The sequence below is a fragment of the Antechinus flavipes genome, chromosome 3 (assembly GCF_016432865.1).
Source record: "Antechinus flavipes isolate AdamAnt ecotype Samford, QLD, Australia chromosome 3, AdamAnt_v2, whole genome shotgun sequence".
In the NCBI taxonomy this organism is placed as follows: Eukaryota; Metazoa; Chordata; class Mammalia; order Dasyuromorphia; family Dasyuridae; genus Antechinus; species Antechinus flavipes.
Genome location: NC_067400.1, coordinates 562,012,551 through 562,026,223, shown reverse-complemented (window position 1 = coordinate 562,026,223; position 13,673 = coordinate 562,012,551). Strand labels below are relative to the sequence as shown.

Below are 13,673 nucleotides of genomic sequence, written 5' to 3'. Positions count from 1 at the left end.
TCTACAACTCTTCCCTCTTCCCATATCCAGTTGCCAAAATTCTGTTGGTCTTATTTTTATTGCATCTTTCATGTCCATTCTTTCTGTCTACTCACACTTTCACTGCTCTCGTTTAGACCAGGCCCCTCTTCTCTGGACTATGATAATAGGCTTCTCCTGGTCTCCTTGCCCCTCCAAGTCATTCTTCACACAGCTGCTAAAAGTAGCTTCCCAACTCCCATGCCCTCAGTGGCTCTCTGTTGCCTAAAGGATAAACTGTAAACTCTTGATTGTGGTGTTTAAGGCCCTTCTCAGGCTGGCTTCCCTTCCAGCCTGATTTCATACTGTCCCTTTCACTACCTTCCCACTGCACTGGATTATCCTTTGAACATAGCTGGTCTCCCACCTCCATGAGTTTGGGCAGGCTGGCCCAGCCCCTCTCCTCCCTCTTCATTGCTGCCTTTTGTAATCCTTGTCTTCCTCTCAATTCAACCACAATTGGTTAAATACCTCCTACTTGCAAGACTCAGCCTGGCTACCAGGGATGTTCTCTCCTGCTTACAGTTTCCTTGAAGCATTTTCCCTGAATTCTTCCTCAGCTCTATCACATCCCACTTGGGTGTGGTTCTTGTCTGTGAAAATGTACTCCTCCTCCTGCTCCAGAAGAATGCAGCTCCTAGGGAATCCTGACTATTATTTTTATCCTTATATTCGTTCTTCATGCCTACCATAGGGCCTTGCATCTTGGAGACTCTTAATAAACCTTTGTTGTTAAAGAAATAAGATCTTTTAGTAGGGACTTTTTTTTTTTTAAGGAAGAAAAAGAAATACCTCCCTCATTGTCATGGTTGTTCAACTGTTTTAATCATTCTAACTCTGTGACTCCATTTGGGGTTTCCTTGGCAAAGACACTGGAGAAGTTTGCCAGTTTTACAGATGAGGAAACTGAGGCAGAAGAGTGAAGGGACTTGCCCGGGGTCACACAGCTAGTGAGTGTCCGAGGTCAGATTTGAACTGAGGTTGTCCTCCTTCCGGGGCTGGCACTCTGTCCACTGCAGAACTTTCCTTCTCTGTGCGCTGTTTTCTACTGCACCATTCCTCTCCTAGCAGGTAGCATTTCAAAGAAAGGGCAGTGCGGCCGGGCCTGTGCCCTGCCAGGCCCGCCCCTTTTGGGTGCTTCTGAAGAGTCTCCTCCTGCCCATCCCTCAGCTGGGCTCTGCTTTATCTTTACAGTCATGAACGATCTCATCTCAACCATGTTCAATAAGAAGTTTTTGGAGGAGCTGTTCAAGCCCCAGGAACTCTATTCCAAGAAGGCCTTGAGAACAGTCTATGACCGCCTGGCGCACGCCTCCATCATGAGACTGAACCCGGCCAGCATGGATAAGGTGAGCAGGGTCTGGCTTCTCTATCTTGCATGTTCTTTCCTTGTTTTTTTATTGCCCCAAACTAAATTGAAAACCTAAACAAAATAATCTTCTCTTCTTTCCCCACTGAATTCATTTTCATTCCTACTGACTTTCAATTAGGTGTGTGACTGCAAAAAACCTGAACTCTCAAAGCCACCTTTAAATTGAAACTTTTTCAAAACTATACTACTCTAGTAAAGTAAAATTATCATTTCAGGAAAACAAGTTGGAGGATTTCAATTTGAGGAATAGTCGTTTTATTTAAAAATGTTGAATTATGTAACTTTAAATAATCTTGAAGACTGACTCTGTGGATACCAAACTTGCCAGATGTTTGGTTCCATCCTCAAGGAAGTAGCAGATGCCCCTACCCACACACTAAGGAAATCTTGAGCTGTGGACTTTGGGGCTTCATGTGGCAGCTCAACTGGGGCCTCATTGTTATTTCATTCGTCACTCATTAATTCTCCTAAAGACTTGAAGACCCTCTGCTGCAGGGAGGTTAGGGAAGGAGAGAGAAAAATAAAATTGGAACTCAAAATCTTACAAAAGTGAATGCTGAAAACTATCTTTACATCTAACTGGGAAAAATAAAATACTTTTAAGTCGGGGGAGTACTTGAATTCCTTCAGGTCCCCAGTCACTTACCTTCTCCATCCTTCCACAGAAAGGCTCTCACCTCCCACTGCACTATGAAAGTTGGTCACATTAGACATGTGTCTGGATCAAGAATCTAGAGACATGGTTCAAATTCCAGTTCTGACATTTGCTACCTGTGTGACCATGAGAAAGGCAGCCAACTTCTTGGAGCTTTCATTTCATATATCACAGGGAGCTAATAATATTACACTCTGCATCTTACAAAGTCATCAGAAAGTTCTTTGTAAGCTTTAAAGGGCTGTAGAAATATGAAATATTTATCCTAGTGGGATCATCAAACACTACTCATTTTAAGTATATTATGTCCTAATATAATTAACATAGCCTATTAAGTACTAAGTAATACAATAACAAGGCTTCCAATGTGAGTTTCCACATTGGAGGCAACTAGTAAGCACAGTAGACAGAGCATTGGACCCGAAGTCAGGAAGGATTGAGTTGAAATCTAGCCCAACTCACTAACTGTATGACCCTGGACAATGGACAAATCACTTAACCACCATCTGTCACAAAAGTGGGATTTTGATTGAGAATTAAAGGAAGTTTGAGAGGTCCATAATCAGAGTCGGGGAGAGAACAAAAATCCCTGGATGTGAGAGACGGGAGGATCTTATTCATGAAACTGCTAGAAGGCCAGTGTCATGGAAATAAGGAATACATTTTCAAGGGTAAAGTATAAGAAGACTGGAAAGGTAGGAGAGAACTAGGTTATAAAAGACTATGAATAGCAAACAAAAAAATTTTTATTTGACCTTGGAGGCAATAGGGAACCCACTGGACATTGTTGAGTGGGGAATTGGGGATAGCGGGAAGTATAAGTATGATATGGTCACACCTGTGCTTTAGCAAAATCACTTTGGTGGCTGAATGGAGGATGAACCACAGGATGAGACTTTGAGGGAGGCAGATTCACTAGCAGACTAGGTGTGGCAGTGTCCAAGAAAATAAAGGAATACCTAGGAGACATGTGGCAAAAGTGAAATGGATAGTCCTTGGGAGCACCTTGAGTATGAAGAATGAAACATAATGAAGAATCTGGGCTTACTCCTAGGTGACAGGGAGAATGATATTGCCCTCTATAGTGATAGGAAACAAAGGAGGAGGGAAGAATTTGGAGAGAAAAATAATGAGTTCTATTGTGTTAGTCACATTTACATATTGTAATGTAAATTAATTGCCTGATTCTGCTCATTTCACTCTGTGCCAGTCACTTCATATTTGTCCCTTCTTAATTTTTTAATATTGTATTTCTTACTATTACATGTAAAACAATTTTTAACATTTGCCTTTTAAAATTTTGAGTTCTTGTGATGGACTTGGCTCTTTTCAGCAATGAGGTGTGATTCAAGGCAATTCCAGTAGACTTGTGATGGAAAGTGCCTTCCACATCCAAAGAGAGAAATATAAAGACTGAATGTGGATCAAAGCATAGTATTTTCATCCTTTTTGTTGTTGTTTGCTTGTAGGGGGTTTTGTGAGTTTTTTCTCCCTTTTGATCTGATTTTTCTTGAGCAGCATGCCTAATATGGAAATATGTTTAGAAGAATTGCACAGGTTTAACCTATATCAGATTGTTTGCTGACTTGGGGAGGGGGAGAAGATAAATTTGGAACACAAGGTTTTGCAAAAGAGAATGTTGAAAACTATCTTTGCATGTATTTAGAAAAATAAAATATTTTTAAATAAAAAATTTTTGATTTCTGAATTCTCTCCCTTCTTTCTGCTCCTCCTCTCTCACTGAGAAGACAATTTGATATAGTTTATACATGTGTCATCATGCAAGACAAATTTTGTCATGTTGTAAAAAAAAAAATAGACAAAAAGAAAAAAAACAAAAAAATAAGAAAAAAGGTATGTTTTGATCTGCATTCAGTCTCTATCAGTTTTTTTCTTTAAAGACGGATAATACTTTGCACTTGTGACTTCTGAAATTGTCTTGGATCATTGTCTTGATTAGAACAGCTGTAAGTCTTTCACAAGTGATCATGATGCAATATTGTTGTTATTGTGTACATTGTTTTCTTTATTCTTTACATCAATTCACGTAAGTCTTAAAACTTTTCTGAAAACTTCCTGCAATCATTTTTAATGTATTTTTTTAAAAATTAATAGTATTGTGAAAAAAATAAGATGAAAAGGGGGAAAAACTTGAGAGGGAGAAAACAAGCAAATAACAGTAAAAAGCGTTTTTGTGCTTTGATCCACATTCAGTCTTCATAGTTCCCTCTCTAGATGCAGATGGCACTTTCCATCACAAGTCTATTGGAATTGCCTTGAATCACCTCATTGTTTTAAAAAAAAAAAAAGAGCTAAGTCCATCACAGTTAATCATCATATAATTTTGTTATTACTATGTACAATATTCTCTTGGTAAAAGTGAGCAGAAGCTCCCTTCACTCAGTATCAGTTCATGTAAATCTCTCCAGCCTTTTCTGAAATCAGCCTTTACAATCTTTCTCAGGAGACTAGCTAGAATTGCTCTAATCTCCTGAGCATGAACTATTTCAATATTTTGTAGATGACCTAAAGAACATATCCAAGTTTCTTTAGCTAACTCTGTCAACATCACTCCAATTTATCTAAGGATTTTTGTACTTAAACTGAAGTCTTTGGTTGATTGCTTAAATAGAAATATTTAGTCCTTGTTCATATCTCTGGGTTTGATTGATTTATTCAAGATGTGTTCTCAGTTGTTACAGAGTTTTCCCTCTCACTGAGGCAACTAAAATAGTGTCATCATTTGGAGTCAGCAAGAGCTAAGTTCAAATCCAGCCTCATACCCTTACAAGCTGTAGGACCCTCAGCAAGATTTCCTCAGCTATAAAATGGGAGTAATAAAAGCATGCATCTCTTTTTGTTGTTTTGAGGAGAAAATGAGATATTTTTCAAGTGCTTCGCAAACTTTAAGCTATCTATTGTTGTAGCTATTGTTACTGATAAATATAAATGCTAAATGAGGTAAGAAAATTACAGCCCCACCACACTAGACAAGTAATGACAGTAGAAACTTAGGGTGGCAGGGAATGGAGAGAAGGGGACAATATTATGAAGATATAATCTGAAACTAATTAAATATGAGAAAGAGAAGGAAATTACTGATGACTTGGATCACGAGGCTGGGTAAGTGGAAGGATGGTGGTTAACCCCAATAGAAACAGAGAAGTTTGGAGGAAAAACAGGCTTAGAAGATGACAATTGAACGAATTTTACTTTGGACAAAATGAGTTTGAAATACAGGGATCAAAGAGATATCTAGCAATTGACAATATGAGATTGGAGTTTGAGAGATTTCTGCTTGAATAAATTTGGGAGCTATCTGAGTAAAGGTGATGTTTGAAGCTATGCAAAGAAATGAGATCATCAAAATCAAGGTATAAAGGAAGAAGAGAAGAGAGCAAGGACAGAACCCTATGGGACACCTATACTAAGAATTCTGGAAATAGATAATCCAGCAAGATTAAAAAGGACAGTCAGGTGAGGAAATAACTAGGAGAACACAGGGACAAAAAAGCCAAAAGAAGAGATGATTGTCCAAAAAGGAGAGGCTTTTCATCAGCACCAAGAGCTGTAGCAGTCAAGGATGAGGACTGACAAAAGACCATCAGATTTAGCAAAGATAACCTTAGAGAATACATTTTTGGTCAATTGGTGAGATCAAAATATTGCAAGGAGCAGAAAAGGAAGTGGAGGCAACAAATATAGATGAGTTGTTCTGAGATTTTGGTATCATGTAAGAGACAAGAGAGAATCGAGGTACAACAAGGTCAAAGAAGTGTTTTTTAAGAATGGGGGAGACTTGAGCATGTTTGTAGGCATCAGGCAAAGAGCTAATAGATAGGAAATACTTGAATGCAATTAAGAGAGATCAAGACTCCCTTACCAGGGAGAAAAAAGGATCAGAAAAGGGGTGATAGATTGAGAGAAGAGGGAAAAGAATTCCAAATAGGTCAAAAATACATCTAGCAGGAGGCAGGAGAAATGGAAGGATAAGAAACTATGCTCAGAGATGTTACTGTCCAAAATTAAAGCAATGCCTCAGTTGTGATTATGAACTAAAGTCTGGACCAATTACATCTGTGAGTCACCAAGGTGTAGAGTAAAGCTATAGGTCATAGGAGCTGAAATATTTGAGTAGACTTCAAGCTCCCAACTAAGAGGATAGATTAGGTTGGAGAGAATGATTGTGAGCTGGTCTCAAACTTCTTAAAAAGGAAGAAAAAGGGACAATGAGAATGAATTGATCACAATAGCAAGACTCTGGCCCACATCACAGAAGGGGTATAGGGCAGGGACTTTGGAGGCATTTGTTCCAACTTTTTCATTTTTCAGGTGAAGAAATTGAGGATCAGCATACTTCTAGAGGCTCACTCAAGAAATAAGTAACAACTGTGATTTTAACTCAGGTTGTGCACTCCCCCAGTTCACCATTCTCTGTTTAATCATTGTCTCTATGCAGTTGACTCATAGACCATAGATTCATAGACTCATATCCAGGTCAGGGTCTCTCCTGAGCTTCAGCCCTCTGTCACCATTATCTGTTGGACATTTCAAATCAATTGTCCCAAAGACATCTCAGATTCAACATGTCTGAATTGAACTCATCTTTCCCCCAAACATTCTAATCTAAAATTCCTTCTCTACTCATAGAGCTAACTAACCACCTTAGTTTGGGCCTTTATCAACTCTCACCTTGATTATAATAGCCTGTTTATTGCTTTCCCAACCTCAGTCCTCTCCCCACACACCTATCTTGCTGTCAATGGGTTTTTCTTAAAAGGCAGGTGTCACTCCCATATTCAATCAGCTGTTACATTTAAGATAAAATAGAAATTCCCCTGTTTAACTTAACAATCTTACCCTTTCTTTTCCTACCTTATGGGATATTTCTCCCTCCCCCACTTTCTGAGATCTAACCAGATTAGCCTTCTCCTTGTCCATTGTGCTTGGCTCTCTCCATTCCTTCTCTCTGTGCCTTAGTCCTGACTATTCCCCATGCCTGGATCTACTCCTTTTCCTCTTTTAAAGTGGATTTAAAATACACTTCTTCCTTCCAGTCAGCTTTCACATGAAACCTCTTCTGTTGCTTCTAAGTGCTAGTGCCCAAATTGCCTTGCATTTGATGACTTTGTACTTATTTGCATTTATCCTTTGTATAATTGTTCTGTATATATTTACATGCGGACTCCCTGGTATGAACACCAGCTCCATGGAGCTGGGATTGTGTCATTCTTTGTATGTGCCCCTATAGTGCAGCCCAGGGCCCAGCCCACAGGAGTTTCATCGTGCCTGTTGACTGATTGACACAGGGAGAAAACAATCCAGGTTGCTGTATGGTGATGGCTGGCAGTAGCCCAGAGAGCACCAGATGCTGTGCCACCTCCTCTCCCCTGCCTTGATGTCCGGAATGTCCAGCCCATTCCTGAAAAACACCCTCCAAAGTGTGACCCAAAGTCCGCTTCCCTCACGGGGCCTGCTCCTTCCTGAAGTGCCCCACCCTCTGGGAGCTCTCCCAGCAGGAAGGTCTCCTCCTTTCCAGCCAAAGCAAACACTTCCTTCTGCTGCTCTTCATGTGGCAGGCCTGACCTCGCGCCTTCATGATACCCATGATTCTTGTTGGACATGGCAGGCCAAGGGAAGAGCAGAGCTGAAAGTGACCTGCCACAAACCCTAATCTCCGAAATCCGGTTTCCTTATTTATTTATGAGATGGGGATCCTTCCAGACTGTACTGAATGATAACAGCAGCTCTGCAGACCTTCAGGTTGGGTCAGTGTAACACCTTCCCCTCCCTCACTTCATTTCAGAACCTCCCAAGCCCTGAGCCGGCTCTGGCAAGGCCTGTGTCAGCCTCGTTATCAGGGTGGACGTCCCTGGAAAGCTAAGGGAGCTTATCCACAGCCATCAGAACTCCATCTGCTGCCCTTGGTGGTTCCATAGGGGGTGGTGGGTGCTTTCTGGGTGTTAATGGTTGGGCCAAAATTAGCACAAGCAGCAGAGAACTGAGCCATAGTTTGTTGTATCTCAACTTCAGAGGCTGCATTGAGCACACAATCATTTTCCTGTGATAGCTGGGCAGTATAACTGGATGCCATACCAGGAAATGCTTCCATTTGAATTGTCTTAGGAAGATTCTGAAGATCCCCTGGCAGGATAAGATCCCAGACACTGGAGTCCTTTCTCAAACTAAACTGCCAAACATTCAAATACTGCTGCAAAGAGTACAGCTCCATTGGGCTGGCCACACTGTTCAAATGCCAAATGTACGCCTATCAAAAAGATTATTTTATGGAGAATTCATACAGGGCAAGAGCTTACAAGATGGTCAGAAAATATGATACAAGGACACCCTCAAGGTCTCTCTTAAGGACTTGAGAATTGACTGTATGACATGGGAGAGACTGGTACAGACTGCCTAGCATGGGGTGCCCCCATCAGAGAAGGGGCAGTGCTCTATGAACAAAGCAGAACTGAATTAGCGCAGAAGAAACATGAGATGTGCAAAGGTAGAGAGCCCACTCCACATGTTCATAAGAACTATCTGTGTCTGACGTGCAGCAGAGCGTTCTGAGCTCGGAGTGCTCTGGTCAGCCACGGTCTGATCCACTGTAACTCGACTCTAACAGAATGATGTTCAAGAAGGCAGGCCAACGACCAACCATTGAATGATAAAATGTACATAGAAGTGCTACATAACTACCACCTGTTGTGTCATCATTAATTATTGTTATGCTTAAAATGAGGGGCTCAGAGCTGAACAAAGCACCATACACATGGCCTTGCCTCAGTCAAACGACAGTGGAACTATCCCCAACTGACACCTGCCAGTCTTGCCTATGGCCAGACAGCTGGGGTTTTATTAGCTTTTTTAACTGCCCCAGCATAGTTAACTCATATTGAGTTCCCTGAGGATTAGCTTTCCCTAAAGAAGATGCTCAGGAATATGGTCTTCCAGAGGGCTCAAGGTGTTGGTGAACATAAGATGATGGAAAGAGTGGAAAAAAGAAGAGATCAGAGATAAAAGGAAGTTTGCTAATTGAAATTTTAATTCAATTTAATTTTAGAGGGTGTCATGGAAACAGGAGATAGAGAAGTACTTTGGAAATGATAACATTGAGCTGAGTGGAGATAGGAAGCCAGAGAATGTCCCAGGAGGCAGTGACACTGAATCTCTGGGATAATAGGAGCTGGCCATAGACCTGAGAATTAACCATTAGTTGGAGTTTCTACAATCCATTGTCCTGTGATATGGAATAGAATGTTTCTACTCCAAATACCAGGGATCTGGGAGTGGGGGAATGGCAGGAAGTTTGTTTCGGAGGTTTAAGTCCCCAGAGTAAACTTAAATGGTGCCAGCTTAAGAAGGTGGAGAATGAGGCACTTACTTGGAATTTGTGTTTGACTCTGTCAGTCCTACTATCTGTCCAGGTCCATTCCCAAGGTCTAGAGGGAAAAAATGAAGATAAAGAATGAACCCAGTAAATGTTTGATTTTATTATTGTAGGCATTCTCTCCATGCATTTGGAAATGGTCTTCATGGTTGCAGAGGACATTTCCAAATTGAGCTGTACATGAAGCTTTTCTCACTGGAAAAAATCCAGGGTCGCTTCCATGTCACAGTGAAACAACAGGGGATTTTAATGAAGGAATAATATTCGGGAGCACATGGGATAGAGCACCGGACTTGGAGTCAGCACAATGAGTCCTGAGTTCAAATTCAGTCTCAGATATGTACTAGTTATGTGACTCTGAGCAAGTCACTTCATCCTATTTGCTTCAGTTTCCTCACATGTAAAATGAGCTAGAGAAGAAAATTCCAGAAAGAGAATCTTTGCCAGGAGAACCCCAAATGGGGTCATAAAGAGTCTAATGTAGTAGGACATTTTTTGAGAGACCTGGAGATTTACATAAACTGATGCTGAGTGAAGTGAATAGAATCAGGAGGTCTTGGCAACAACAATATTATACAATGATCAATTCTAATTCTGATGGATGTGACTCTTTCCAACAATGAGATGATTGATGCCAGTTTCAATGATCTTGTGATGAAGAGAGCTATCTATACCTAGAGAGAGGACTGTGGGGACTGTGTGTGGATCACAACATAACATTCTCCCTCTTTTTATTGTTTACTTACATTTTGTTTTCTTGTTCATTTTCTTTCCTTTTTGATTTGATTTTTTTCTTGTGCAGCAAAATAATTGTATAAATATGTTTACACACATTGGATTTAACATATTTTTTAACATGTATAACATATATTAGATTGCTTGCCATTTAGGGGAGAGGGGAAGGGGAAATTTTGGAACACAAGGCTATGCTAATGTTGAAAATAAAAAGCTTTAATAAAAAAAGACTCTGATGTGATTGAAATCAATCACCACAAAAATATTAATAGTACAATATCATATCACATTGATTGATCAGTCACTATAACTTTATTCATTTATTTTTGTGTTTATTGTGGGTTTTCAGCTCTTCGACTTGATGACCATGGCTTTCAAATATCAAGTCTTAATGTGTCCCCGACCCAAAGATATATTGCTGATAACTTTCAACCACTTAGATGCCATCAAGAATTTTGTCCGTGACTCCCCAGATATCATGAATCAAGTGGATGAGACCTTTCGGCACATAATTGAAGTAAGGATTTTATCAATCAATAAACCCTCAATTGTGCTAACATTCTTTGACATTTCAGTAATTAAAATAAATTCCATGGCCATGGAGGCCTACATGTCTCCTAACAAAATTCTGAATTATCTGAAAAGAATATTGTAGGCATTAGCTTCAGTCCTTTTCCCTTTTTCAATAACCACAAAGAGCAGCCAGTGTTTTAAGAGAGTTCCTAGAATCCTGCAGTGTATCAGATCTCAGAGTGGTGTCTCATCCAACCCCATGACCAGGATCTCCCCTGCCACATCCCCATCCAGTGGTCTTCTCCAGTGAATGTTCTACTAAGTGGTTCCCAGGGTCAGGTGCACCTCTCTTCCCATTAAACTTTTTCTCTTCTGTAAACAAGGGAATGGAGAGAGTGAGGAGAGGTTTAGGAAGATGAAGATGTCTCCCTTGGAACTAGAACTCTATGATTTTTATTAAATTCTGGGGTATGTCCTCGGGAGCTTTTGGGGGGAGAAATAAAGAGCTATAAAGTACCATAAAAAAATGTTAAAGAACTCTCTGGTCATTTTCTTCATGCTGTTTTCCCTGGGGTGGCCCAGCTGTTGTGTCTGCTGCTGCTCTACTTTGCCCTCCTGTTCCATTCATTGTACCCATATCTGCCTCTTCCCATAGAGGTCATAGGCCATGCTTTCTCTCTTTTGGGCAGGTGTATGGTTGTCTTCCTGCTGGTGAGTTCCAGCTCATCAGACAAACTCTGCTGCTTTTCTTTCAGGACATGCACATCCGGGTAAGTGTACAAACAGTCTCTTACAGAATTAAGGAGCCTTAAAATGGAACTGGTATCAGACACACCCTGAGAGGCAACAGAGTCCAAAATGGTCTGGGGAGGGCAAGATCAGGAACAGAACTCTGCCCTTTGGAGAAAGAGGATTTCAGACCCAGAGCTGCACTTAACAGCACTCTGAGCCTCAGTTTCCTCATCTGTAAAACAGACATTTGCACTATCCATCTCACAATGTTTTGCTAAGGACAAAAAATTTTTCAAATTGTAAAGTTTCCTAGAAATGTGAGTAGTTCTTAATAGCAACAACAATAATAAGAGCATTAAGATAATACAGGTCTGTAGGTCCTACAGCATCATCTTATCAGTATAATTTTATCCGAATCCTTGATTCCTGTTTAAAAAAAATACTATCAATCTTCTAGGGACAAATATATCACTTGTTTTAATTAAATAAAAAGATAGTTCTGCCTCTATTTGTAGGAGAATATGCGATAATCTCCAGAAATCACCTATTTAATCATTCTTCCTACAAGTGAAATTCTGTTTGCAAAATATAAATTCTGTAGTTAAATTAAAAAACACAAGTGGCTTTTAATATACTTGATTTCTGACAGAAACTAACACAAGTAGCATTTTTAATAGCTACATTTCCAGTCTTTCTCCCATCCTCCTACAGAAATCCATTCCTCCAGACCCCTAGTTTTGATAACTCAGTGCTCACATTCTCATTCCTCTTTATACCATTCCCATGGCTCCTTGTCAATTATCAAAGCCCTACCCATCCTTAAAGCCCAACTTCTCAAATCAAACCTTCTCCATGCATCCTACCAGTCCAGCCCACAGTGATCATTCTTTGCTTGGATCTTCTCTAATACTACATAGTAGGGGCTTAATAGATCATGATGATTTACAATGGAAAGTCAAGCCACTCTATAAGACTACCTAATATGAGAATGTTGCGTTTCATTTATAAAGCCAATTTTAAAAGTCTGAAGAAGCCACACTGCAAAACCTCCTTTTAGACATGCCATAGAAAAATTTAGTAATAGATGATATTAGAAACAGATTTATTCACTATACATAAATAAATTTAAATAGCTAATTTGACTAATTTGTTTAGAAGTTTCTTAACAGCTTTTAGTCCATGATAAATCCAACTTCCAATGGGATTCCAATGGAATCCCAATGGGATAAGAATTGGCATTAAGAATTTTCATTTGTGAAGGATATAAAACAAGATTTCCCACCTAATTCATTTATGCTTGGAGCCTTTCTCCTTATTGCTTTATTCCTCCTTACTCTGATGACTGTAACACCCCCAAATTCTAGCATATTTACCAGTCTCAGAAATAATCTGTATATATTTGATTTCTAGATTGTACTCACTTTGCTTGATACTAAAAATGATAACACTATTATATTTTTCCTAGGTATCTATATTTCTAAAGGATAAAGTCCAGAATTCAAATGGCCGTTTTGTGTTGCCAATATCTGGGCCTGTTCCATGGGGAACCAAAGTTCCTGGACTCATCAGGTGAATTCTCAGCAATAATGATTTGACAGAGGTTCTTAATACATTTTAAACAATTAACTTCATGAATATAGAACAGAAGACTCATCATGTGATATCATAGGAGCATCCTAGTAACTAAGAGTTTAATATGTCAACAATATGATGTAGCTATCTAATTCCCTCCTCCCCAAAAAACCCCACAAAATTAATGCAATCTCAGGTTCCATTAATAGCGATTCAGTATCCAAAGCAGGGAAAGTTATTTACACAGCTCTGTGATAGCCAGATTACCTCCCAGAGTATTGTGTTCCACAAAAACAATGATCAGCCATCCATGGAAAGCAACCCAGAAGAGAGTGATTAGTACGGCAAGAGTATGGCAAGAATGACCTCTCAACAAACTAGTCAAGTTTAGTCTGGAAAAGAAATTTTAGAGGAAACATGATAACTATGATCAGGCTCTTTATGTGAAAAATATATTAAACTTGTTCAGTGGAAATAAAGAAAAAAATTTGAATTGGTAGATAGCAGTTATGGGGAGGCAGATTTTAAGTAAATATAAGAAATAACTTTCTCTTAATTAGAGATATCCAAAAATGAAGTAGGTTGGTGGGTTCCCCATCATTGGATATATTTATGCTGAGCTTAATGGCCATTTATCAGAGATGATGTAATTCTTGATGATGTGTGCATTAGAGATTTGGACCAGG

General features: G+C 39.7%; 1 protein-coding gene across 3 annotated transcripts in view; it reads left to right on the top strand.

The window, feature by feature from the left end:
- Positions 1–13,673, top strand: part of OSCP1 (organic solute carrier partner 1) — a 40,622-nt gene that overhangs the window by 16,498 nt on the left and 10,451 nt on the right. For all 3 annotated transcript variants that reach the window (XM_051987707.1, XM_051987706.1, XM_051987708.1), the window contains 4 exons: positions 1,213–1,367; positions 10,520–10,687; positions 11,373–11,453; positions 12,881–12,984. In XM_051987707.1, the coding sequence (XP_051843667.1) occupies positions 1,213–1,367; positions 10,520–10,687; positions 11,373–11,453; positions 12,881–12,984 (508 nt within the window). The remainder of the gene's footprint in view (positions 1–1,212; positions 1,368–10,519; positions 10,688–11,372; positions 11,454–12,880; positions 12,985–13,673) is intronic.